General features: G+C 59.1%; 1 protein-coding gene across 2 annotated transcripts; it reads left to right on the top strand.

The window, feature by feature from the left end:
* Nucleotides 1-25,697, top strand: HS1BP3 (HCLS1 binding protein 3). Of its 2 annotated transcripts, none has more exons than XM_016144756.2 (7): nucleotides 1-119; nucleotides 3,223-3,388; nucleotides 6,666-6,873; nucleotides 7,180-7,393; nucleotides 15,044-15,204; nucleotides 18,173-18,308; nucleotides 20,971-25,697. In XM_016144756.2, the coding sequence occupies exons 1-7, from the start codon at nucleotides 88-90 to the stop codon at nucleotides 21,227-21,229; spliced, it is 1,176 nt and encodes a 391-aa protein (XP_016000242.2). In that variant the 5' UTR covers nucleotides 1-87; the 3' UTR covers nucleotides 21,230-25,697. The 2 variants fall into 2 exon arrangements, with proteins under 2 accessions (XP_016000242.2, XP_036080601.1); XM_036224708.1 differs by lacking the exon at nucleotides 1-119 and adding an exon at nucleotides 170-284.
* The last annotated feature ends 620 nt before the right edge of the window (nucleotides 25,698-26,317 follow it).

The following is a 26,317-nucleotide window of genomic DNA, read 5'->3' as shown; positions in this document are numbered from 1 at the left end:
GCCGGCTGGGAGCGGGGGCGGGGACTCGGCGACGCCGGCGCCCAAGGTCCCGTGACCGCGCGCGCCCCGCCCGGAGCCGTTGCCGTCATGCAGTCCCCGCCGGTGCTCGTCACCTCCAGGTGAGCCAGACCCCCGCGCCAGGTCTTCCGCAGCGTGGGGTCGCGGGGCCTGCGAGCCGCGGCCGAGGCGCCCGGGCGGGGCAGCGAGCGCAGGCGGCTGCCCCGGGCCGGACCAGGCTCCGGCCGCGGCTCTGGGCTCGGCCCCGCCGCCACCGTACTGGACAGGTGGGCGGCATCGAGTGTCCCTGTTCTGCAGATGGGGAAACTGTGGCCCCCAGAGGCTAACGAACTCACCCAAGACCCAGTGGAAGGTGGTTCTCCCCTCCCCTCCCCTGCCGACCTGCGTTCATTTTTTCCGTGGCCCAGAAACCGAGTCCTGCCTTCGTTCCTGCAGCGCGCGCCGCGGGCGGGGTCCCGGGCTCCGCGGTGGGGACGCGGGCGGTGCGGACCGAGGCCCGGCCCTGCAGGCGGAGGCGCGGAGATGAACGCGGACCTGCGGGCGGCGGGTGCCGGCCGGGGTGGTCAGTTCGGGTTGCCATGGGAACGCAGTGCAGGCGTGTACCCAGGTTCCTGGGAGGAGGCGAGTGAGGCCGCATCCTGCAGGAAGAGTGGATGGCGACCACTGAAGGGGGAAAACGAGGGGGCGGCTGCCCAAGGAGGCAGCTCAGGAGAAGTGCAAGTTAGAGCAGAGGCCTTGGGGGGGGCCCTGGGAAGCAGAGGGTGCAGTGTGGGCCCGCCCGGTCCCGGCTCCCGGACCCAGTGCAAGGCAGACGCTGGAAAGGCGGGTGTGGACATGGTTTTACCCTCTTCCCCCCTTTTTTATATCTTCAAAGTGAGTCACTTCTTGTATTTTCACATCCGCCACCCTTGTTCCCCCTACACCAAATCCTAGGCGAAGACACCAATTTTATTACAGAAATCAACGTGCTACCCAGCGCAGCCGTTACGTTTCAGCTGTAACTGAACTTCCCTGGGACTGCAGGTCTAGGAAAACAGGGTTCTTTACGCGAACCCTGTGTGAGAACCTGCTTAGTCTCCTCTGCGTGGTACAGAGAGGTTAGAGGTTCTCCCCTCATTGGCAAAAGGGATTTCCCGGGTCCCACATAAGTCACCTCCTCTCGCTGAGCCTTGGTTTCCTCTTCTGCAAGAAGGTGGTTTGAGATGGACAGGTATGAGCAGGGCCAGCAGGAGGCACCCTTAGCCACTTGCAGACCAATGAGAGTGCGACTTCGAACCTGGGTGCCTGGGCAGGGCTCGCCTCACTGCCCCACCTGCACGGGGCTTGTTCACAGACTCGCGTCCCGGAGGTGAAGGCCTGGTGAAGGCCAGGTTTGTGGCATCCGTGCCTTCACGTTTGCGGGCACCGGCAAAGCTGCCTTCAGGTTAAGTGCAGATGCCTTAGCGCAGTCTCCGGGCCGGCTGGGCTGTTCATAGCCGGCCCCTGCTCAGCTCCGCGGCCCGGCCTCCCGCCGCCATCACCGCCTGAGCTCGACTTCCATTCATCCCGCAGATCTTCATCCAGCAGATCTGTAGACGCTGAGCCTGGTTCTGACAGGAGGTGCCGGTCAGCCGGGAGGTAGGGGCGCGGGGGGAACGCCTGGGACTGAAGCCTGGCTCTGCCTCAGACCTGCAGAGGGCACGAGCAGGTGGTTCCCTTTCTGTACCTGTCTTCCTGTCTTTAAATGGGTCCAGGTGGCAGCGCCCTTGTGTAAGGTCGCGACAGGGTGAGCGTCTCGGACAGGTAAGGTCCTTGGACCCGGCAGCAGTGCCAGCTGCGGTCACACCCGCCGTTCAGTCTGGCGTTGCTCTCCCACGCTCCTCACAGCGACGCCGTGTGCCTCACACCATGCTCCGTGTGGGGCCCGGAGCGCGCGCTCGGCTCCTGGCGGGAGGAAGAGAGGGCGCATGCGTTGGGTGCGTCGGTTCCTCTTGCACGTGTCCGTTGGGGCTCCCCCGACACCCGGCCGAGGGCAGGATTGCCTGGGCCTTCCTAAGTGCTTGGTACTCCTTGCGATGCGCCTTATTCCTGGCAGGTGTTCGCGGGCGTAGAGGTTTGTGTGGTCCGTGGATGTGGACACACACTTCATGTGTAGGCATATGGCGGTTGTCCTCCCCAGATGGTGACAAATGGCATCAGGCTGGTGACTGTCGCGGGCATAACGTGGCGACGGGAGGAATCTGCACGGAGGGAGTGTTGGGGGCAGGATGATATTGGATGGGTTGGGGTATAATTCCAGACGGAAGGGCCTTGCCCCGGGGCAGTTTTGGATGGACCCCTGCCTGCCCCTCAGGGCCTTCTTTCCCTCTGAAAGTCCTGCCCAGCACATAGGTCTCTGCCTCGACGATAACGTGCCTGCCACATCCTGTCACAGGTGTTCGTGTGACATATGGTTGTGTGCACAGGTCTGCCTTACCCTTACGCAGAATGAGGAACACATTTAGCTTTTCTTCTAGCTTCAGAGAAAACGTTCCATGACTTCTTTGCCCTGTGTATAATTCACTATGGTTGTGGAGCATTTTTACAAATTCTTCAAGCGCCGCAGTGTTTTGCTGAGCATCCTCCCTCAAAGCCTCGGACAGTGCCTTGCAGGGTCCCCAGGATTAATGAGGGTCCAGCATCCAACGGCCTTTCCATCTACACCTCTGCCCCCACCCCCCACCCCCTCACCCCGCCGCGTGCTAGGCAGGTTGTGTGGCCGCCCTGCCGCCCACTGGTTAGCTGGAGAGATGTGGCTCCCCAGAGTCCCAGGCCGATTTCATTCCCGCGTTATGTGCACAGAGCTAGGCGCTTTCCCTGGGGTGACTAGATTCCCCCAGGACGCCACCTCCACACATCCTGCAGGAGCGGTGGCGCTGAGTTCAAGATGCTCAGCCATCCATGATCTTCCACGAGCCCCACGTTTCTCTGTCTCGAATGTTTTCCTGCCTGGAACAGCCCTTGACCCCTGAGCGACCCAAAAACAGGGCCCAGGCTGGGAAGCAGGCTTCCCGAGAGGCTGGTGTGTGGCCGGGCCAGTGGCCTGGAGCAGTGACCACTGCGTACAGCCAGTGACGCAGCCTCGCACGCAGGCCCGCTGGGCCACCTACACTTCCTGCCCGCGTTTCTCTCGAGAAGCCCGCTGGCTTGGACCTGAGCTTCCTGTGCCTTCTTTCCCTCTGACAGGCAAGTTCAGAACGCCCACACGGGCCTCGACCTGACCGTGCCCCAGCACCAGGAGGTGCGGGGCAAGATGCTGTCCGGCCACGTGGAGTACCAGATCCTGGTGGTGACCCGGCTGGCTGCGTTCAAGTTGGCCAAGCACAGACCCGAGGATGTCGTCCAGTTCCTGGTGAGCTGGGGGCTCTGCCAGGATGCTCCCAAGGGTGCCCGGGGACCAGGTGTCCTGTGGGGCAGACTACCTGCCAGCAGGGTACGGCAGGGAGCGGGCACTCCTCCAGCACTCGCTCGGGGCCGGGGAGGGCCAGAGGTTGCCGGACAATAGGGGCATGAGTGAATCAGGTGCTTCCAGTCTGTGCGGAGAGCAACTTGTAAGGGGACAGATCCAGGCGGTGACAGGAGCACATGGGGGGCTGTGGAAGTATAGAGAAGAGGCCATTAGCCAGACGGGAAGGGTTCTGGAAACTTCTCAGAAGAGGTGAGGGCTGAGCTGTGTTTTAAAGAGCAGGTGGACCCAAGCGGCAGCAAATGGGAGGAGAGTGTCCCAGGCGGAAGGCACAGCTGAGGAAGGGCTCAGAGGCTAGAAACGAGGACCTGTGAGCCGTGGAGCATCGTCCTGGACGAAGTGGGAGATGATGAAGGTGAGGCAGGCCGAGCCCAGGGCATGGAGGGCACGGAGGAGCCTAGCTCGCGTGCAGCTGAGGAGGAGTTTTAAGCAGGGGAGTGACATGGTCCTGTTTGCCTTTCACTGGCCGGTCTGGCAGGAGGGTGGAGCTGGATCGGAAGGAACAGGGCAAGGGGCAGTGACCCCAGTTCCGAAGCTAACACAGCAACGCCCCAGGTAGGGGCTGGGAGCGGCCAGCAGCAGTGGGTTTGGAAGAGAGGGAAAGGGGTGGACACAGTTCCAAGGTGACCCGCGTGTAATTTGCTGACCGGTCGCTTCCACCGACTGAAATAAAGAGCACTGGTTGGAGGGGCAGGTGCCAGGGGACGTGTCAGGTGTGACGTGTCCGCCCGATGGATCCATGAGGACAGGGTACAGGACAAGGTCGGCGGGTCTGGGAGGCATCAGCGTGGGGGCCGTGCTGGCCGTCTGGGAGTGGAGGAAGTTGCCAGAACATAGACCTGGAGTGTGGAGGGAAAGCCCAAGGAGGACACCCTGGGGACACCGCGGCCCAGGGGCAGTCAAGGAGGAGGCGGAGCCTCCGGGAGTCTGAGGGAAGAAAAGAGAGTGTCACAGAGGCACAGGAGCCGAGGGAGGAGTGAGTTTCAAGGAGGGGCAAGGTCACAGACCCATTCGCTTAGTATGGACCTTCGGCTTCTCGTAAGAGGGTCCGGAGCTGAGACAGGCCCCAGGGTCGGTAGATAAAGGCGCAATGCGCAAGAGTCTGCGGTCCAGACGGGAGCAGCCGGCTGCGGGTTTGCACACGGCGGTTTCTGACCTCCTTCCTGGCAGCCGGGATAGAAAGGGAAAGTGCACCGCCTTGCTCTCGTGACCCATTAGAAGAGACACCAGATTCTAAAAGAGAAAAATTCACGGGACACACCTCTCATTAAGGGGCCGTCAGCACATCACGGGCAGCAGCTGAAGAGCGGGAGGTTTCTCCAGGTGTAACACCTCCACGCGCCACGCCAGTGCCGCTGTTTCCTGACCAGTGACGCCCGTGCCCTCGGGGGTGTGCATGTGTGTCCATCTGCAAAGGAGACCGACCGCCTTTGCGTCCCATGGGATCTGGGAATCTCTTTGAGGTTTTATGATTTAGCTAGAAAAAAAAAAAGAGTGAGCCGTTTGCATCCTACTCGCTAAAAGGACATGCATGTTTTAATGTACGCGTGGATTTAACTGCTAACCACACGTTGGACCAGCCCGTGGGAGGGGGCACTGGATTTGCTTTCTGCTCAGCAGACGACGTGCCCCCTCTGCTGGCAGGGCAGGCACACACCGACGTCAGAGGAGCGTGGGGTGGTGACTCTTTCTGCCCGGCGCTCACCGGGGCACCAGTACACAGGAGTGCCCACCCTCAGCTCTCCGGGCCTCTCCCTTAGCCTCCTCGGGTTCCAGAACCCGGGACCTGGTGGGTGTGTGGGCTCGGCCCGCGCGGAGCAGTCCGGCCAGCAGAGGGCGCTCGGCCCCCACCCAACCCGCTCGCCGCCCTGGGGCTTCCGGCACTGAGTTTTGAGGAGCCCCCAGGGTGGAAGCCTGCATCACTCTGTGAAAGGGTCCCCTTCCCTTTCTGCGAGGGCTGTTCTCAGGGACGCTGTGGCCCCAGGCTCTTGTGCTGACACAGGCAGGCTGCAGTTCCCTGTCCCAGATACTTCCCCACGGGGATGGGGGTGGAGGTTCAGGCGATAATGCTGGTGGCCCCGGGGCTGTGTGCTCCAACACCTCCGTGCAACGGGATCGCCGGGGTCCCCCGTGTGCCCCGCAGCCCATCGGCACACGCTGCGGGCGAGGCCTGGCCCGGGAGTCCAAGCGACAGTGCCCACGCGTCCAGGCTCGATGCTCCTGCAGAGAAGTTGGAACCGTGCCGGGAGAGCTCAGGCCGAGGGAGGGTGCTGGGCTCCTGGCGGGGTGTGTGAGCAGAGCGAGCGACTCCACTTTTCAGGCCCAGGTTGGATCATACACACCACTGGGATGGCGCCAACTCTGCTATGGCTGCTCGCCCATGTGGGACCAGGAGCGTCTCGGGGCAGAGGCATGCTGAGTGATCCCACGCACAGGAAACACGCAGCAAGAGCTTGGCCAGCGAGCAGGCGAGCCCTTAGCTGCCACAGGAGTCCTGGGGAGAGGCTGGCAGGGGCTGCCGCAGACCCCGGACTCTGTGGGAAGCTGAGCGCCAGCCCCGGATGACCCAGACGGCCAGGACCGCCGTCTCGCAGCCAGCAGGAGCCCTGGCCTGCTTCTCCGAGGTCCTGGTGTGCAGGCGGGTCCTGGCCAGGGGCAGAGAAACTAACTTTGCAGGATCTGGCCCTTTACCACCTGAGCTCTATAAGGACTGGCCTCGCCGGAAGGCCGCTGCTCATTTGCAGGGTGACCCAGACAGCCACACTGAGAAAAGGTGCCTCCTGCTGTCTGTCACAGGAAGCTGACCTGACAGCCAGCCAGGCTGCGAGGTCATCTCGCTAATGCACCGAAGGCTTAGAATGGAAGCAGTGGCCATGGTCACCTGCGGGCTGGTATCCCGGTATCAAATGTCTCTGCCTGGGCCTGTGACAGTGCCTGGAATGCACGATAATTGCGTCTTTCCTTTGGGCCATGAAGACTTGAGTCATCGAGCCTCACTCTGCCTCAGAGAGTCAGAGAACTGAGGCAGGGACCTGGGAGGCACACCCAACGCAGACGCCTGTCCCGGGGGAGGACTCTGAACAGCCCGGCTGCTCGGGACCTCTGTTTGAAGTGAGAGGAGCACTCTCTATCCACTCCTCACTACATACTTCTCTCATTCCAGGTCTCCAAAAAGTACAGCGAGATCGAGGAGTTTTACCAGAAACTGAGCAGTCGTTATCCAACAGCCAGCCTGCCCCCGCTCCCCAGGAAGGTCCTGTTCGTCGGCGAGTCTGACATCAGGGAAAGGAGAACCGTGTTCAACGAGATTCTGCGCTGCATCTCCAGGGACGCCGACCTGGCTGGCAGCCCAGAGCTGCTGGAATTCTTAGGTACCTGAGGTTCTGTCCCAAGTCCCCGAGGTCCCGCTGGCCCAGAGCTAGGCCACGGCAGGCCTCGGGTTCAGGAGCCGCTGCCTCTGGTGCTCGGAGGCTCCCACCCATAACCGCTCCACTCCAGGCTTCGCTGGTGCCCACTAACCCTCGGGGGGCTGCACAGGCACTTGGAGCCCTGGCCACCCCCCATCCACCCAGACCCACTGCCCTGGAAGCCCTCGGGTCCCGGCCCAGGAGCCTGGGTGTGGCGAGGCCCCGCGTGCTCTCGCAGTGGATGTCAGGTGTCCCCTTCTCCCTCCACAGGCACCAGATCCCCAGGGGCCGGAGATCTCTCCAGCAGAGACGTTTCTGTCCTGGACACAGACAGCCAGGCAGGGGACGACGGGGAGGCGTTCGACTTCTTCCAGCAGCAGGAACCAGCAGAGAGGCCGCCCACTCCATGCCAGAAGGGTGAAGATGCGGGCAGGTCTTCAGAAGAGGAGGAGGAGGAGGCTCTGGACCCTCTGGGCATCATGCGGTAGGTGCCTTGTTCTGGGAGGGCCCCCTTCGGGCTGGTTCCAGGCTCCCTGGGGACGGTTCCTGCCCCCTGGGAGTCTGAGAAAAGCCCTCTCTTGCCTGAGCCATCACCCTGTGTGGCCTGGTGTGCTCGGGGACTGGCCCTCTGCTCACCCTGCCCGTTGCCTGTGTCTTTGGGGCTGAGCTCAGCTATCACCTGCCCCACCCTGGTCACAGGGTGGCCCCTCAGCTCTGCCGCCCCCTGACACCTCAGCACCCCAGGCTGCCCGGACCCAGCCAGCCAGCCCATCACTGGCAGCCTGACACCTGTGACCTATGATTAGGGCTCCCCGGGCCATGTTTCACTGTCTGTCAGGCATGGGTGTGTTTGCCTTGGCCCTGCCTCCCCACAGGTGGTTGTAAGGTTCCTGTGAATGACACGGGTGGCAGGTACTGGTGACCCATGAGGGACCAGCGGTGTTTGATGCAAAGAGGTACAGTGAGTCCAGGGTCCCCTGGCCAGTGGAGGATGTTCCCTTTACACGTGTACACACACACACGCACACACGAGCAGGCACAGGTGCATGCGTACACGCGTGTACGCTGGCTGGAGAGGAAGAGGCCAGCCGGCTGTGGTCTTGGGGGTCCCTTCTGCTTCTGCTGCCTTCTCGTTCCTGCCCCTTTCCCAGCCCTCTGACTGCCTTCAGGGTGCTGCTGCTGAGCCCGCATGGCCCGCCTCGTGCTGGGGAGCGGGCTACGGGCTAGACGAGACTGGAGAGCCAGACGTTTGCTCCCAAGGCCCCGTCGATGGGCGCCGGCCGAGCAGGACCTGTGACCGGGAGATGAGGGGGAAGCAGACGGGCTCAGCCACCCGCAGCCCTCACTGCTGGTTTTTTTTTTTGAGCACCTGCATCAAGCTGGGCATTGCGCTTTGCAGCTTGTGCACCATGTTTCGTTGGTGCCCTGAAAGCACCCGTTCTCATCCCATTTTACAGATTAAAGAAACAGAGGCAAGTGTCTTCCCTGAGAGCAGACAGCTCATAAATAACGGTACTGGGATTCGAACTAAGTGTAAAATCCTTGGCCGTGGGGCCCGGCGGCCTGGGTTTGAATCCTGGCTCTGCCAGTCACCAGCAGTGTGTCCCTGGCACTTTGCTCCTTCCGTAGTCTGTGACAAAACAGGGGTAATGACGGTGCCTGTCCCTTGGGGGCTCTTGTGAAGCTCGAGTGAGTGAACAAATGTGAGCGTTTGGCCTTTTTCACGGCCCCGTCTTCCTGCCCCACCACCTCCAGAGACCCAGGGGGGCAGCCTCTTCTGCCACGACGAGATTGGCCGAAGTTTAGTCAACAGATGTGGGAGGCCCGTTCCAGAAAGGAATTAAAGCTGACGGGGAGGTCAGGCAGGGACCGCGCGGCCAAAACGTGGAGAAGAGGGTTGTGAAGGCTCCGCTGCTCTCCTTGGGCCTCCTGTCCTGGGCACACAGGGCAGGGCACGGCCGTCCAGGCTGCAGGGTAGCCCCGAGACCAGCCGCGAGGGGACAAGGATTCCCTCTCGGGAGAGATGCCCCGGTGCTCAGGGAGACGGAGGCCGGGAGCCGGATGTCGCGCGGCCCCTGACACCCAGGGGCCAGGCCCCCGCCGCCTTTGCACAGCCAGCCTTGCCCCAGAGCAAGGCCCACGGCCCTGTGCGAGCAGCGGTGAGGAGGGCCGGTTACGACAGGCGGGATTTGTCCTAGCCACTCCTTATCAGCCTTGCCTTGCCCACAGTTCCTTCTTGGACGTTATCTTGGTGAGGACGAAGCTTTGTTTGAGCTCACACTCTGTTGTTCTGAGTTACCACACGCAGTGCCAAGCCGAGATGGACCTCGGAGCTTTGTGCCAGCCTCTGGCTGAAGGACGTGCTTAGCAAAGAGGCTCCTTTTTTGGGTAGGAAAATGCCCTTTGGGCTTGGCAAGGGCCGCCCTGACTTTCACGCGTGCTCCAGGAGCACATTGTCGGGGGATGTGTCAGCCGTCCCGGGACCCCCTGCCCCCAGCGCCAGCCCTGGCTCTGCACGCGGGGGCCTCACTCCTAAACCGTAGGAAAGCTTAGCCCTGAGGCAGTCCCAGAGGCTTAAGGCCTTCTGCCAGTGTTTCATTCACATTTCAGTCACCGGCGTGACCACAGTCAGCGCTGCCGCGTCATCAGGGGTGATAGCGACTCATGATTTTAAAGAGATTATTAACCGCTGGGACCTGATTCGAATTTACATGAATAAAATATCTTCTATGTCATTTTTTTTTTTTTAAGTTACGAGGCACCAAATTGCTTTCAGGTCCTCTCGTGTCTGGTTTGGGAAGTGGCGCCCTAGGAAGCGGGTACTGGCTCACCCTCTGTGTGCGTCCGAAGATGCTGAAGTGTGGAGTCAGGTAGCCCAGTCAGAGTCATCCGACCACGAACGGCAGAGTCAGGACTTGTCCCTCAAGTCCCGTCTTTCAGCAGCTCGAGAGGTGGGCAGGGCCTTAGGGGTTCTCTCCCTTTCACAGATTGGTAAATCGAGGACAGAGTTGGGTGGGGACTTGGCCAGAGCCTTGTGTGTGGCAGTCACGCCTCCAAGTCAGATCTTCCCTGGCCCCTCCTGGGACACGGGGGTGGGCTGTTGACTTTCTTGCACGGTGCCTCCCGCTCTGTCCTGTGGTGGGGGACATTCTGTTCTTTGCCGATGACTTCGGCTTTGCGCATGCGTTTCTCCATCCCTCGCGCTCTCAGGTCCCCCGCAGACGCTGCAGCCCCACGCGCTCCCCTGCTCTCTTTTCGCCCGCCCTCCACCCTCACCCGCAGGCGCCCTCCTGGGCCTGGCTCTGGCGTCGGTGCTCCCTGCCGCGGCCACAGGGGGGCGCTGTGGCTCCGCCGCAGGGCCCCTGGAAGGGTGGGCGCCGCCAGCACAAAGCCCGGAGCAGGGACCAGCCCGGCTTTTCTTTGTCTTTTAAATCTGGTTTTGATTAGCGAAAAGACGAGTTACTACACCGTTAGAAAAACGCTTAAAGATAGAAAAAGCGCCCCCTCCCCTCGCCCCATCCTCCCTCCCCGCCACCCCCCCCTCCCCGCGCTCTTCTACCTGCGGGATTTCGTGCGTCCCGGCCGCAGCGCGAGGCGCAGGGCTGCGGGCGTTCGCGGCTGTGCCCCTTACACCCTGTTCTTTGGCTTAGGGTCCTCTCCCGGTTGCTTTCCCCGTCGTGCATAGTTTTCATATTTAACTTTCTATTTTAGAGATTTCACGGTTCTGAGAACGACGAAGTTCTCTACCCTAATAGTTCTGCCTTCGGCTGGAAATACTACTCCAGAAACATTTTTAATTATAACTCGAATAATACACAATTAGTATGTAAAAATTAAACCACACGGCTACTTTCCCCCCCGTGAAGATACACTCTTTGGGGTATTTGTGTTATGTTACCCAAATGGAATAGTGGTCCGTGTGCCATTCCCTAATTTGCCTTTTCTTTTAAGCTTGCATACTGCATCTTGTTAGGTCGATAGATTTCTACATTCTTGCTCTGTGCTAGTCCATTGGGTCATCGTGCTGTAAGTGGCATTGCCAGGCCCCTGCTTGGGGACGTTCTGTTTTCTGTAGGTTTTTACTATCACGGGCAATGAGGAACTTTTTTCGTGTATAAAGTGGTTATTCTGTTGAGCTTTCCCCCGAGATACCTGCCCCAAGCGGGGTCCCCCAAAGCTTGTGCCGGGAGCCTTCCTTGGCTCTGCTGTATAGCGAAGCGTTCTTTACGGACTTCGTGTGCTCTGCTGGGAAGGCCTCTCTGCTTTTTCAACCCCTGCCCACCCACGATGCCCACCGCCTCCCACCCCTTCCCCCAGCACTCTGCCTTCCAGGTCCCTAGTCCCGGAGGACTCTCAGCTTGCTGAGGGACAGGCTGGTTCCTGTCCAAACACGCCCTCTTGTAAGGCTGGGCTTCTCACACTCTGCCCAGAGGAGGGGAGCCAGCGCCCAGGGCCCTGCGCCATGGCCTGGAGTGGACACTTCTTTGGAGTGCAGAGCTGGGCAGTGCATCCTGCATACAGCGGGGCAGATGCCGATGGGGAAGGAGTGGAGGGGGTCAGCTGGGACACAGGACCATAGCCTGTGTGTGCAGCCTGCACCCACGTTCACACGGCCTGAGCGAGGGGAAGAAATGGAGCTTGGAGACTGAGTGACTCACCTCACACACCTGCGGTCAGAAAACCGGCATCATCCTGGACAGGCCCCTTCCGCCCACAGATCATCTCAGCAGTCTGAATTTACAAGCGCCGCTTGCCCTCTGGTGTTCTCGTCTGCCCCTCACATGGGGCTGCCCCCTGAGTCCAGGCCCCGCCCCCCAACCCCGGCATTTCTCCATGGACCACGAGCAAAGCTTCTGCAGGGACCGGGTTTCCCCCTCACGCCCAGGCCACGCCCCCACAGACCCTCATAGGGTGAGGGTCTCTCAGTTCCTCTGCCTGAGCCAGTCTTCCACCCTGAGCCCACCCAGGTCGCTGTCCGCCTCTGCCATCACCTCCTCTAGGAAGCCCTCCTTTGTCCTGGAGTTACCGCCCTGTACGGTAATGATCGGTTGCACTGTTGGTGACAGCTGGCGGCCGTGCGTTTCCGGGGACGGTGGCAAGTCTTATTTATCTCTGCGCCCTCCTCACTCACATGGGGTCTTGCACATGGCGGGTGCTGGGCCGAGGAAGGCACTCAGGGTGAACGGATGAGCTGTTCACAGAACGGCTGACGGGAAGGGGAGAGACCAGCCGAGGCGACAGCGAGTTTGGCCGAGGCCGAGGGAGCCGTGGGCTTCCTATGCACGGGCCTGTGTCTCCGACGGGTGCTGGGAACCTCCTTTCTTCATTCCTTTTCCCTCCGCCCTGGGGGAGTCGGTAGAATAAGTCCAGATAAGAGGTGAACTGTCACCCTGTCTGTGCGTCTATCTGTTCATCTGTCTGTCCTTCCTTCTCCCCCTTCCTCCCTTCTGCCATCCATCCATCTATCCATCTGTTTTGGTTTTTTTTTTTTTTTCCAATTTGGTGTTTATTGAGCATCTGCTCTGGACCAGGCACACTCCTGAGTCCCAGAGGCGGAAGTTTGGGGACAGATCAGGACAGGACGCGGGGGGCTTCCAGCTGTCAAAGGTCCGTATAGCCTGCTAGTTCGGTCTTCCCCGGAGGTGGTCAGGGAGAGTCGGGGAGACGAGGGATGCGCAGGGTGGCATGGGATGCCTGACCGGGTAGCCCTGAGTGCTATAGTTTTTAATTTCATTTCCGTTCGAGACAACAAAAGATCAAAAACATCTCCAGGGAAGAAAACAAGAACATTCATCCGGTTTGAGAGGAAAACTCATGTAGTAGGAAAATCAAGCCTAATTTGTGCTCTTAGATCCAGAAATAGGTGTGAAAAGGGAAATCAGTGGACTCTCTGCATGGCGTCTGCAGAAATAATTAATCACATGGGTTCTCTCTCACTTTCCCTTGTTCTCCAGACAGCCAGCCCCTTCTGTCCGTGCTTCCTCTGATTCTGGTCTGTGGGAAGCTTCCCCCCCCCGCCTCCCCCCCCCCGCCACCGTGCCACGGGAGACCCTTCTGTTGGGTGCGATGTGAGTCTGCCTTCCCCAGGAGCTGTTTGAGGACGTGCTGAGTTTCTGGCCTGTGGACCGGCAGGCAGTGGCCGCAGAGTGGCAAGGCCCAGCCCTGCCCTCCCGGAGAGCTGCAGCCCCGAGCCGGGGACTTGCCTCTTTTCACTGATGCAGTCCCTGCTGGACCTGGGAGCAGGGCCAAGCGTAGGGTGGCTGCAGAGGGTCACCGAGGGACAGCAGTGGGGCAGAGCCTGCAGGCGCCAGGCTGACCGGGTAGTTCCCAAATCTGACTGGTCATTGATTCCACAGGGACCCAGACACAGCTTCCCGGACCTGCCCCTGGGCTTCTGACTCCATGGATCTTGGCCGGGGCTGCCTCCCGCTGGCCTGCCCCGAGGGTCATGGCCTGTCTTTGGTGCCTATTTCCCAGGAGTCATTAGAACCGAACTGACTACCTGACCAGTGAAACGAAAGAGAGAAACATCCCAGTAAGAGCAGCCCACCTGACTCATGGTGTGCGAGGAGGCCCGGCTGGAGTTTCTGGAAAGCACTCGCTGTTAGGATGGAGTCCATGCTGCTTTCACCTTGCCCAGCGTCACAGGCAGGGCCTGGAGCTGACGCCCACACAGAGGCATGTCCCTGGCGGCCTGTGACATGAGCCCGTCTGGCTTATGCCAGGAATGGAGGAAAAGCAGGGCCGGGGGTGTGGGGCTTCCTGGCACAGCCCCCGCCACTGAGTCTCTGCTCCCCATCACTCCCATCAAACTGTGCCACTGTCTCCCAAAACACCGCAGGATGGAGCCTGTTATCCCCCCACCCCACACCCGCCCCCGCCCCGTATCTCGTTCCTGCTCGTGGGGTGCTTCGGGCGGCAGGAGCACGCTGCAGTCACACCCTGCCCGCTGTGTGGCCTTGAGCAGACTCCTGGCTCCTCTGAGTCGCCGTTTCTTCAGTCTGCCCGACTGGCTCAGCACGGCCAGTTGCTCCACCTGTGGCCTTCCGGCAGGTAGCTTCTCCCCCATCTCAGCCGGGAGCCCGATCCCGCCGGGCGTCTACATCCAGACCGTGGGAACGGTCACCTCTGGGCACCCTGCCCCCCAACACCCAGGGCGGCCCCGCTGCTATTTTTATCTGCGGCTGGTTAATCTGCCCCGTCGTTCGGGGGCAGCACCAGCCTCTCGATGTAGTTGAGCCACATAGCGTCACCAGCATGAGCTCACAGGACGACTGTAGTCAGGGGGAGCTGCCTGCCAGGCAAGTAGGCGGGCCAGAAAGCCCGTTTCCAGTAAAAATCTGATTCTCATTTGTGGGAACCTTAAAATGGCTACTTTAGGCATCAGCAGCGGGGATTGGATCACATTGTTAAACGAAAACCAAGTTTGTCTTTTCATTTCCTGGCGGCGTGACCGACAGTGACAGGTGCAGCTCTGCCGCACTCGGCCCCGCGAATGCTTCCGCGCCCGCCGCGTAACCGCCGCCTGCACCAGGGCGTGAAGCGCTCCCACGGCCCGGGGCAGGGCCCGGGCCACCCGAGGGGTGGCAGTCGGTGGCACTCTGACTAGTCGAGGGGCTGAAGGAGGCGGGGTCTGCCCATTGGGACTGAAGCCTTTTCTGGATCAGTGGCGGGTTACACCACTCAAGGGGCCGGGAATGAGTATGGGGAAACGGGGCGGTTACCAGGCCCTGCGGTTGACGGTGTCCACCCCGTTTCCGAGGGGCACGGGGTGACTCTGAGTGAGTTCTGGGAGCGCCGACGTTGTGGCCCCCACGACCTCTGGAAGGAGAGCGTGTCCTCTGACCTGTGACCATGCAGGCAGGCCTGAGGCCAAGGTGGCTCCTCAGGGACACAGTCGGCGTGTAGCCCAGACGCCCACCCGCCCCTCACTCACAGGGGCGGTTCTCCGGGCACAGGACTTGGCCGATCTGCTAGCAGGGGCTCTACCTCCAACGTCAGGTCCTGGGAAAGTTCCTTCTGGACACAAACTCAAGCCCACCCAGCATCTGTGTGGGTCTGCAAGGCCACCTGCGCCAGCCAGCGGGGGGCTGTCCCAAGACATCCTAACCTTGAGTTTTGTCTGATTCTCCAGCTCCAAGAAGCCCAAGAAACGCCCCGAAGTGGCCGTGGAGCCCAGACCCTCGCCCCGGCTCACCATCTTCGATGAGGAGGTGGACCCCGACGAGGGGCTCTTTGGCCCAGGCAGGAAGTTCTCCACCCAGGGCCCCGCAGAGGGCACGCCCCTCAGGGACCGTAAGTAGAGCCCCTAGGGTGTTCCCGTCACTCTTGGTGTCCCCGCGGTGACTCAGCCAGCCAAGGGTGGAAGTCTTCCCCTCGTCCTGTTTCCACATGGTACATACTCAGCCAATGGAGGTTTTTGAATCCTCCTCTTTTCAGGCATTGCTGTCTCAGTTTGTCCCGATGTATGCTGAACGTTCATTTGCCTGATAGTCACTGTACTCCTAATTATGTTTTTTTGTTTGTTTGTTTTTTGTCATTTTGTTTTAGGCGAGCTGACCCCTTTTAGTATTTCCTGTAGTGCAGGCCTTGTAGTGGAGAATTCCCTCAATTTTTGTATGTCTGGAAAGGTCTTTATTCCTCCTTCATATCTAAAGGAGAGCTTAGCTGGATACATTATTCTTGGCTGGTAGTTCCTTTCATTTAACAGTTTGAATATTTGATTCCACTGCTTTCTGGCTTGTAAGGTCTGTGCAGAGACGTCTCATGATGATCTAATAGGTTTTCCTTTGTAGGTTGCCGTCTTCTTTCCCCTGGCTGCCCTGAGAATTCTGTCTTTCTTGTTGATTTTTGGTAATTTTAATACAATGTGTCTTGGTGAAGGCCTTTTTGGGTTGAGGTAATTAGCTGTTTTGTTGACTTCTTGAATTCTAAGCTCCAGCTCATTCCTTAGATTTGGGAAATTCTCGTCAACCGTTTGTCTGAAAATGCCTTCTAGTCCCTGCTCCTTTTCCTCCCCTTACATTTCCTCTCCTGAGGGTATCGGCCAGTTCTCGCGTTTCTCTTTCATTACGTTTCATTCTTCGGTTTCTCTCTTTTTCCTTTTTCAACTCTTGCAGTGTGTTTTTTTTTTTTATGCCCAGAAGGTCTATTTGGTTCTTTTTGAGGGTTTCAGTCTCCTTGCTAAAGCACTCATTCTGGTCATCTAGTTGTTTTTGCAATTCCTGAAATTATTGATATAATTCGTTTCAGATCTCACTGTGTTTTTTTTTCAGAAGTACCATACTGAATTCACTGTCATTTAAGTCGCATATTTGTATGTCTGTAAGCTTATATTCTGGAGATTTTTCTTTTTCTCTCTGAGATGCCTTGTCACCTTGGTTGTTTATGGTGTTTAATGGACTATGTCTCCATCTGGCCATTAATGGAAGTGTAACCTGCTTTTTTTTTTTTTTTTTTTTCCCCAGAAAGATTTCTTATATAATGGTCCTTAGCCTGTTGCAAAAAAGGTGTTTTTCTTTTGGTTTCCAGTAGGTGGCATCTAAGCCTCTTGGATCTCTGCTTGATACAAAGTCTTAATAATGTCTTCTTTTTCCCCCCTATAGATGTTTAATCACACTCACTACCCTCAGTCTCCGCTCCTGTCTGTGTTAGTGACAGTTTTGGTAGCATTGGGTCAGATTCCCCTAGGGTTCTGCAATGTTCCGTCTCGGAGGGTGTGTGGGAGGAGATTTCTGAGTTGGGAGTTGTGGACTGCCGCTCAGCCTCGGTTTTGCAGCCGCGGCTGGTAAAAATCAGCTGTTGTTTCTCTGCCATCCCAGCTTTTCTGCCATCCCTGTTTCTCTGCCTTCTGCCCTGATGACTGGGCCCTGCCGCCGGCCACGTGGAGCTCACAGCAGTCCCAAGCAGGGATGTTCAGGGAACTCACTGCTCCTTCTCCCCTCCCCCTCCTCCTACAGGGAGCTCCGGCTGCGAGAGGCAGCATCTTTGCTCAGTCCGCCGCCTGACACCCAGGGTTCTGACCTGTGGTAGCCCTTATGTGCAGATTCCACGCTCAGATGTGCTGGTGTGCAGTTTGAGTGTTTTTTGTTGAGTTTTAGATATTCAGCTTGTTGTTGTTTCAAGGGGAGAGATCTGGGAATGTCTCTCACTCTGCCATGTTTAATCCAATCTCCGATTTTCTGCTGGAGAAATCTAGTCTGGCACCTCCTTTCCCACAGCATGGAACATTCTGGGGCCTTATGTTTATTCTGATCCTCTCTTGAAAGCGAAGGGTTGTTTTGTCTGTTGCTTTGAGAAGTGTGGGTTGGGATCGGCCTGGCCGGACGTAGGTCCCGGATGTGCTGCGACTCCGTAGGGTGTGGATTGTGACAAGAGGGTTAGTGTTACCCACGTAGATGCCACGGGAAGGTTCTGTGCAGAGCTGGAAAAGAAAAAGCTGAGTGGCCCTAGGACTTCTGCACTCATCCCTGGGTCTCACCTGTCCTCACCCTGCCAGGCCGTCATCCAGGGCCAGGAATCAGTGTCCCCCATTCATTCAGCCAGCACTTGGTGACTACCCACGTGGTGCTGGGCCTGAGAACATATTGATGAGTGAGACACAATCTGGCCTCAGGATCTCTCATGGGAGGCATGACATCTCCTGACAATTACAGGGCAGCCTGACTCTGCATCAGGTCCAAGCAGTATGTCAGTGCCTGTGGGGAGACCCGGGAAGACTTCCTGGGGTGGGTGTCTGGTGGATCCTGAAAGTCAGCGCTGTTTGCCCGGCCTGCCGGAGTCTCTTCCCGGTGGAAAGGCCCTGATCCCCTTACCACTGCATCCCCATGGGCAGCAGCCTCTGGCTAGTGCTTGGCACTCAGTCAGCGCTTGTTGGAAGACTGGGGTGCAGCCGTGGGGGCTGAGCCGAGAGGTCCAGCTGGGCCAGGTTATGGGGAGCCCGGTGCAGTGAGCTGAAGAGGCTTTTACCTTCTAAAAGCAGTTGGAAGACCAGGAGGACTTCAACCGAGTGGTACCGTCAGCTGACGAGCCCAGTACAGAGGGGGTTGGGGCTGGGCAGACAGGTGTGCCAGCCCCGACGAGCACTTGTCCCTCACCCCTGCCTGGCCCCATCCCTCGGTTCTCCTGCGCTCTGCCCTGTTCCTTGCTTAGTCTCTCCCAGCTGGGCCAGGAGGCGAGGCTGGGCCGTCTCCACCCTGCACCCCGGGCCACTGAGGATGGGCCGGGACATCCTCTGATCACTCTGCTGCTTCCTTCTCCGCAGCCCTGAAGTTGTTTGACGACCCCGACCTCGGCGGGGCCGTGCCCCTGGGTGACCCCTTATTGCTGCCAGCTGCTCACGAGAGTGAAGGGCCCCTGTCCCGCCTGGGCCGCAGGACGGCCTCCGAGGAGCTGTTCAGGTACCACCTGTCCCCAGCTCTGAGAGTGACCTGGGCAGCGGCAGGGACCTGTCCCTACGTGGGAGCTTTTCACTAGTCTTGGCTTCTGAGGGAGGGAATGCCAGGCGGGGGAGGCGGGAGCCTGTGTCGGGGAACTGGGCAGGAGGCAGCGATGGGGATTCGGTGAGTGGGGGTGGGGCCCAGCAGCTCAGCAGGTTCCAGAAAGCGAGAACTTTGTGCATACGCATCTTTTTCTTTCCTTTCACACTCATATTTTAATAGTTTATATAAAGATTAACTAAATTATCTACTTGCAAAAGCGAGTCCAACTGGCATAAACAGGTTTGGGAACAAATAAAACTGACCCTTGGCAGCGTGCAGCTCACCTGGAGGGAGCAACGTGCGGATGTGCTGGACAGTGGTCCCCAGCAGGGTCCCAAAGCAGGTTCTCCAGACGGGAGAATAAGGCTCGATCTGTTCTGTGGAGGATGATTGGCGGAGCGCGTGCAAATCCGGTGGCCATTACTCACCGAGTGCTTGCTGCGTGTCCCACAGCATGCTGGTCTCTTAACACGTGACTCTGTTTAATCCTCACAACCCCTGGGTGGGTGCTGTTACCGCTGTGTTTTAGAAAATGGAGTGCGGGATCGGTAACTGGCCCAAGGCCACAGCTCCCTAGTGGCAGAGCACGATTGGAACCCAGGCCAGCCCGCCTGTGTCCGGTCCTCCCCACTCCGCCCAGGGCCCTCTAAGCATTTAGAGGAGGAGGAGAGGCTGGGAGGGCCACCTCCCACCCCGGGGCAGCGGCTTTCCTGGGGCTTCTGCGGGGGTGGGGCACCCTGAGCGTGTTTGGCACTGTGCGTCTCCCCATCGTGTCTTCCATGCCCCCCAGAATGCAGACTGTGCTTGGCGATTGACAGGAAGCCGAGCTGTCTCTTTCCAGGAACAGCTACGTGGCCCTGAGGTGTGCGGTCCCTGGGGGCTGTCACCTGCACCCTCATTAGCGGCCTCGGGCTAGTACGTGGCCCTCTAAGTGCCCATCATGGACCGGCTTCTTGTCTTGACATCCCCACGGCCCCCGGCGTCTGTCTACTCTCCTCTGCCGTCCTCGCCCCTGACTGGGGGACAGGCCGGGAGAAGCTGGGATTGTTGTCATGAGTTTAAGGGAGAAACTGAGGCACAGGGAAGTGGACTACACCCCGGAGAGTGGCAGGGCCCGGCAGAGCATGTCCCATCCAAGGAGCCTCGGCCGTCTCCAGGACTCAGCTTGTCCCAGATGGGCAGTTCCAGTGGGACCTTCCTGGCCTAGTCGATTCTAAGTTCATGGCACCAGCATGCTCAGACCTCTGTTCTGCAGACGCTCATTTCAGGGGGTGTTCTGAGGCGTTAACCTTCAAAGGGGCCACCTGGCCAGATGTCTGGGACAATGCCAGTGTCATGTCAGGATTCTGCACGTGAGTGGCTGGGGAGGGAAATGCCACACAGCATTTCTCTGCGTTCACGGGACCTATTCTAGCTATGACTCAGGAGCCCAGATGGAGATAGAGCACTTAGCGAGGGGTGCCCATGTGGCCACCTGTATCCCAGGTGCCCCACCTGTACCTCAGAGCAAATCCAGCTTCTGACTAGGTTACAGAATCAGCGCTGTGCTGAGCAGTGTAAATCCTGAACTTGACACAAGCTTCTAGCCGCTGCTCTATTTTCCCAAGCTCCCAGCTCTGAGGATAATTCAGTCCCTCTGAGCTTCTCAGCCTCTAGTGGAAGATGCAGGAGCCAGCACCTGCCCCAGGGTTGCTCAGGGAAGGGCCATCAGGGAAGGGCCACCGGGTGGAGAGAGCTGGGCACCTCTAAGCTGAGGTTGCCAAGAGTATCCTGGGATCACCTTGAACCCAAGACAGCTGTTCATGAGAGGGCGGGTAGCAGGATGGGTTGACTAGGTCTTCCATTGTGCCTGGCTTCCAGGAACTGAGATTTTTCACCAGGCAAAGAGGGCAGAATCGGGCTGTGGCCTGCCTTTCTTAACTGCCATTCGGCACCTGGGGCTGGTCCTGTGTGACCATCACATTGCTGTGGCCATCAGTCCTACCCACTGATGGGCCATAGAGGAGTCTTGGTGAGTCCTGGCCGAGGCCCTCACTGGGCTCTGTCTAGTGTCCATGTGGACCACAGAGTGGCCTTGTGGGCGGGTGGACCCCACCACCCCACAGCAGTCAGGGCCCCTCACTTACTACTCTTCTGGCTGCCCCTGGTCTAGGTGAGCGCTCAGCTTCTTAAGTCAGGTGTCATGGTTTCAGCTCAGGCACTGCCACAAAGTGACTCTCATCTCAGGCAGGTCCCTCCGCCTCCTGTGACTCGAACAGCCCCACCTGCAGACCGGAGATTTGGCCGGGCTCCCACACACATCATCTTGAGAGCAGGGGCTCCTATCTGGCAGCTGTTACTGTTATTTCCTGAGGGGTTGAAGGAAAACTCAAAGAGGCCAGTGTGTCCAGAGCGAGGCCACCTGAAAAGCAGCTCCCTGGAGGGTGCCGAGGGGCGGGCTCTGCTCCTGCTGCCCTGCGGGGTTGCAGAGAAGGGGAGCCGGCCCTGCAGTTCCTCCCTGGGGCAGGGTGGCCTAGGGGCAGGTTGGGGCTTCCCCTTCTGCAGGCGCTTATGCTCAGGGCATCTCCCTGTGGTTCCCTAGAGTCGAAGAAGACTTGGACCAGATTCTGAACCTGGGGGCTGAAACCAAACCCCAGCCCCAGCCCAAGCCCAAGCCACCAGTGGCGGCTAAGCCAGCGCTCCCCAGAAAGCCAGCTGTTCCCCCCAGAGTGGGCCCGTCCAAGGCCGTGGCCAAGCAGCAGAAGCAGCAGCAGCAGATCCAAGCCATGGACGAGATGGACATCTTGCAGTACATCCGGGACCACGACACACCTGGCCAGGCTGCTCCCAGCCTTTTCTGACCCTCCCGCCCTGCGCAGGCCCTGGGCCAGCCGCCCCTCTCCTGTGGAGGGGCGTGTAGTGAGGTGGGGCGTGTGCCCTTCAGGCCAGCAGGACCCCTAGTCCCAAGGGAGGGAGGGTGGATGCCCTGACTACTTTGTTCCTTTTTCTCCGGCCTGTGGGGTCATGGGAGCCTGCAGGGTGCAGGGAGAAGGTCACCACAGGAATTGGAGCCCAGGAGTCTCAGCTACGCACACAACAGGGAGAGTATGCAGGGTCACCTTGCTGACCAGGAGCCCAGCCCCCAGGATAGAGAGAGACTAGGGGGCCCAGGGCGCCTTCACTCGGCCACGGAAACTCCCCACGGGCTCTGCCAGCCCCAGCACAGGTGGTGGCGGGGGCAGAGTCTCGGGGCAGCGTGGCTCTTGGGTCCCGTCAGCTCTGGGCACATCCCCCAGGAGGGGGGTACAGAGTGGGTGCCGGGGGTGCCTGGCTGGATGGAGTGTCCCTGAGCTGCCTCTGGTTACCAGGTGCTAAGCAGGGTGTTTTCCCGTGAGTCCTACTGAGAGACAACAGGCCCAGCCCTGCACCTCTGGGGTGTGGATGGCCTGACACCCCAGGTCTTCCTTCCTCTCTTCCTTTCCCAGGGGAGGCCTGGCCAGCCAGACCATGGCCTCCTTGGGCCCCTAGCCATAGGGCCAGTGTCCACCTCTGTGACTCTGAGCAGAGCGGTCATTACGTCCTGCGGAGTCTGCCTGGGCCTCCGGCCCGGCATGTCCCTCCTGTCTGGAGTGGGCCCAGGCGGGGTGCCGTCCGCCTGCTGCGTCAGGGGCCTCGTCTGTCCAGCGACGGACGCTGGCAGGCCGTCCCCGCCCCCCGGTCCCCGCCCCCCGGGTCCGGACCTGCTCACTGGCCTTTCACAGGGGGGGCCGCCTTCCCCGCGAGGAGGAGCCCTGTGCCAGGGCAGGGCGGTGCCTTAGCCTCCTCCGGGACCCCTCCCCGCCCGCACGCGGGTCAGGACCTGGCGCCGTGCTCAGGGATGTCTCAGTGATTAAATGATGTTAATGGAGCAAAGAATGTCTTTTTAAAAATATATTCTTCACGTTCACACCTAGTTTTTAATGTAACACAATTTTTTAATGAAACCAAACCACTGTTGTCCCTTGGCTCGTCCTGCCTGACAGAGGCATTGGAAGGGGGTCTGGGACGACAACCCCAAGACCCTCTCCTGATTGGGACCAACGGGCAACCCTAGGGGTGGCCCCCCGGCCCAGGCCCGGTCCTTTCTGCCATCAGAGCCTCTCGTACTCTGTCCCTGCCCTGTGCCAGGGCGTGCGGGGTGGGCGGGAGCACCCTGTCCCATCCATCCTCCGTCTCACTCACCCCCGTCAGCTGCCCTATCCCGAAAAGGCTGCCCTGTCCCTCCACCTGTGCCGGAGAGGAAACGGGCAGTTCTGGGGTCTGAGAGCTGCGGTCCTCCTCCCCTTTGCCTCATCCAGGCCGCGAGGGCGCCCGGAGCCGGCCGCGCTGTGGCCTCCCAGCCCGACCCCCGTGCTGACTGCAGGACGCAGCGGGTGGTGGTGACGGGCAGCTCTGCCCGGGCTCTTTGCCACGCTGCCCTCTGCACCCCATCCCGCCTCCCCCGCCCGCCCACCTCCCACCAACGTGCGCTGCGGGAGCAGAGGGCGCAGGGCCCGCGGGGGGCTGGCCCTGCAGCGGGGACCTGCCGCTCTGGCGCTGGTCCACCCGCTGCGGCCCGGCCTCTCGGTGGCCTGGCGGCCTGGCTCCCCTCAGCGAGGACGTGCGCTTCCCAGATACCGACGCTCCAACCGCAGCTGTTCTTCACCGCAGGTCTGTGACCTCCGGCGGAATCGATGACCCCGAGTCATACAATAAAGTCTGTGTCAGTGAGTCACGCCGGCACTTGCCAGGGGTGGTCTTTTCTGTGCCAAGGATGGTGTGGCGGGGAGGGATTGTCTTCATGACGGCGGGCTCGACGAGACCCCTTGAAGGACCCGGGGTCTTTGGGGGCTCCCAGGATGCGGCTCGGCTAGGGCGAGGACAAAGGGAGGATTCCACTGTGTAAACTGAGGCAGAGGGGCAGGGGCCCAGGCCCGGCGGGAGTCGCGGGGTCAGTGATCGCCCAGCTGGGACCTGTCCGGGAAGAGCTCCGACGCCAGACAGCACCGTCCGCCCGTCCACAGACCCGTCCTGGTCTCCGCACTCCAGCCTCAGCTCAGAGCCTGAGATGCTGCCTTGTGCTCGGGACCCCGAGATTCTGAGTAGACAGCTCTGCGCGCCGACACCCCCAGGAGCCACGGGGCCATGCGGGGGGAGCCAGGGCCGGCTCTGGCCTCCTGCACCACTCTGCTGCTTGTGATGAAGCTCAGACTGGGGTCCTGGCTCCCGAGGACAAGCAGCTGGGTCCATCTGAGCAGGAACACTCAGCACTCACCGTGGAGGGAAAACAAAGGTTTAATGGGGGGCAGCAGCGTGTGTTTGTTCTGAAGCCGTCGGGAGCCCCGTGGACAGGGGACCCAGATGAACATAGTCAGGAGCGCAGATGCTGGTCCCTCTCCTCAGGGCTGGCCTCTGGGCCTCGTTTTTCATGTCTCTGGCCACTGGCAAAAGCTGAGGCATCTCACGGCTCAGGTTGCTCTCAGGATAAAGCTGCAGCTTCTGGAGTGGGGATCATGGGCTCAGCCTGTGGCCTCAGTAAGCAGGAATCCCTATTGATGATTTCCAGAGGCGCCGAGGCTTCTCTGCCAACTCAGCAAACGGCAGCCTCTAAATCACTTTTTCAGTAAAGCTGAGTTAGCTCCCTTCCACCCAGCTGGCCAGTCGTGGCATACGTCTCCTTACAAGCAGAGCTTATCCAAAAACACAAGGCATTTAGCGGCGCCTACTGTGTGCAGCAGGCACAACAATGTACTGAGCCCGGGGCATCAGGCGGGGTGAGGCGTGGGAGAGCAGGGAAGACGCAGACTGGCCCTTCACGCTGGGCAGCAATCAGTTTGGTGAGTAAGTAAACACAAGCTGTGCGGAGCAGGACGAGCTCATGAACCGCGGTGCACAGCAGGGGGACTGGGCTCCATGCAGCCGGCACCGCTCTGGGGCTCGGGGGACACAGGGCGAGAATCAGGCCGGCATAGCCAGTGAACGCTCCTGAGCACCCGCCGATCCTAGCACCCGTTCCAGGGATGGTAGAGGGCACGAAAGATGGAAAAGCAGGAACCATTAAAGCCAAAGCACCCAGAAGCCAGGCCGAGCCCCTAGTTTCAGCTCCGTTTTGGGGGGGGGCCTCCTGCTCGAACAGCAGACACAACTGAAAGCAGTGCCGCCGCCTCCACGCAGCCCTTTCTGCTTGCCGCTCTGACGCCCGCCGACATCTGCAATCCGAGCCCAGCTCCTCGTCACCGTTGATTTCCTAGGACAGCCGTAACAAAGTGCTACGAACTGGAGAGCTTTGAACCACAGAAATGGGTTCCCTCCCAGTTCCGGAGACCAGAAGTCCGAAATCAAGGTGTCGGCAGAGCCACCTGTTCTCTGAGAGTCCTTTGTTCGGCTTCTTCCAGCTTCTAGTGGCCGCCGGCAACCCTCGGAGTTCCGGGGCTTGGAGCCGCATCACTCCACCAGGCTCCGGTCTTCACATGTGTCTTCTCTGTGTCTCTGTCCAATTTCCCTCTTCTCGTAAGGACACCAATCGTTGGACTAGGGCCCAACTTAATCCAGTGTATAACCTCATTTTACCTTAATTACACCTGCAAAGATCTTATTTCTAAATAAACAGGTCCCATTCACAGGTCTCGGGTGGGCATGAATTTGGGGGGGATCCCATTCAGCCCAGTTCAGTCACTGAGGGTCTGTACCTTCCAGGAGGCTGAGCTACTTGAGAGCAGAAGCAGTGACTTGCACCCCTGTATCTGCGTCAGGGCCGGTTGGGCGTCGTCTGGGACCAGGCGGTCTTGTGGCCTTGTTACCTTACGAGATTTGGGAGACGCTGGAATCACTGACCACGGTATCGGCCTCTGTCTATTGCTTGCGACCGATGGTGAGAGCCAGACATGTGGAGTATGTGACTTGCTTCCTCAAGTCGGTTCGCTGTCTTTGGGGAGATCTCTCCCGACTTCTGCGCGTGCGTGTGTGCATGTGTGTGCGTGTGTGTGCGCGTGGTGTGTGTTTCCTTTTGATTTAATAGCCACTTTGCTGATTTCTCCCTAAGAAGTGCCCTCAGTCCCAGGGGGTGATTTTTTTTTTTTTTAGATTAGAAAGTAAACAGCTGACGTCCACAGATTTCTTAGACCATCGCGAGAAGCCGAGAGGCTGAGCTCCACCCAGTGCCCCGGAGGGCCACGTTTCACTCCCCAGATGGTCTAGGCTTCTGAGTAGGCTCTGTCTGGTCATGCAGGCAGCCCTGGGATTGAAGCCCTGGCCTCACAGACTATAAAATCCATGGACATAGGAATGGAAAATTCTGCAGCATCTCGGGGGGAAAAAATTTAGGCATTTTTTTTTTAATTAAACATAAATTTGCTAGATGACCCAGCAATTGCACTCCTAGAAATATACCCAACGGGAAAGTAAAGCGTAAGTCCACACAAGACTCGCACACAAATGCTCACAGCAGCTTTATTGATCATAGCCGAAAAGTGGAAACCCTCAAAACGACCATCAGCTGGTGAATGGAGAGATAAAATGTGGGAGGGCCACACGACGGAATATTATTCAGCAATCAAAAGGAGTGAAATGCTGACGCACGATGCCTCACGGATCAGCCTCGCAAACGGTAGCCGAAGCGAAAGAAGCCTGACTCAAAGACCACGTGTTGTGTAATTCAATTTAAATGAAATTTTCAGAAGAGGCACATTGACAGAGATAGAAAGTAGATTAGCGGTTGCCTAGGGCTGGAGGTCGAAACAAACAGTGATTGTAAATGGACACGAAGGATGTTTTGAGGGAAGATGGAAACGTCTCAAATTGGTTTGTTGTAATGGTTGCATAGTCCTGTAAATTCGCTGAAGCCATTTAATTGTACACTAAAAATAAGTGCATTTTAAATTAAATTACGTCATTGAATTATACCTTAATTAAACTGTTAAAAATTAATGGCT

Source organism: Rousettus aegyptiacus, unplaced genomic scaffold, assembly GCF_014176215.1.
Source record: "Rousettus aegyptiacus isolate mRouAeg1 unplaced genomic scaffold, mRouAeg1.p scaffold_m13_p_7, whole genome shotgun sequence".
Classification (NCBI taxonomy): domain Eukaryota; kingdom Metazoa; phylum Chordata; class Mammalia; order Chiroptera; family Pteropodidae; genus Rousettus; species Rousettus aegyptiacus.
This window is presented reverse-complemented; position numbering and strand designations above follow the sequence as displayed.

Coding starts and splice junctions, on each gene's coding strand:
- HS1BP3 (XM_016144756.2), top strand. CDS start 88: ATGCAGTCCCCGCCGGTGCTCGTCACCTCCAG. Junction 3,389..6,665: donor AGGATGTCGTCCAGTTCCTG/GTGAGCTGGGGG, acceptor CTCTCATTCCAG/GTCTCCAAAAAGTACAGCGA. Junction 18,309..20,970: donor GCCTCCGAGGAGCTGTTCAG/GTACCACCTGTC, acceptor GTGGTTCCCTAG/AGTCGAAGAAGACTTGGACC.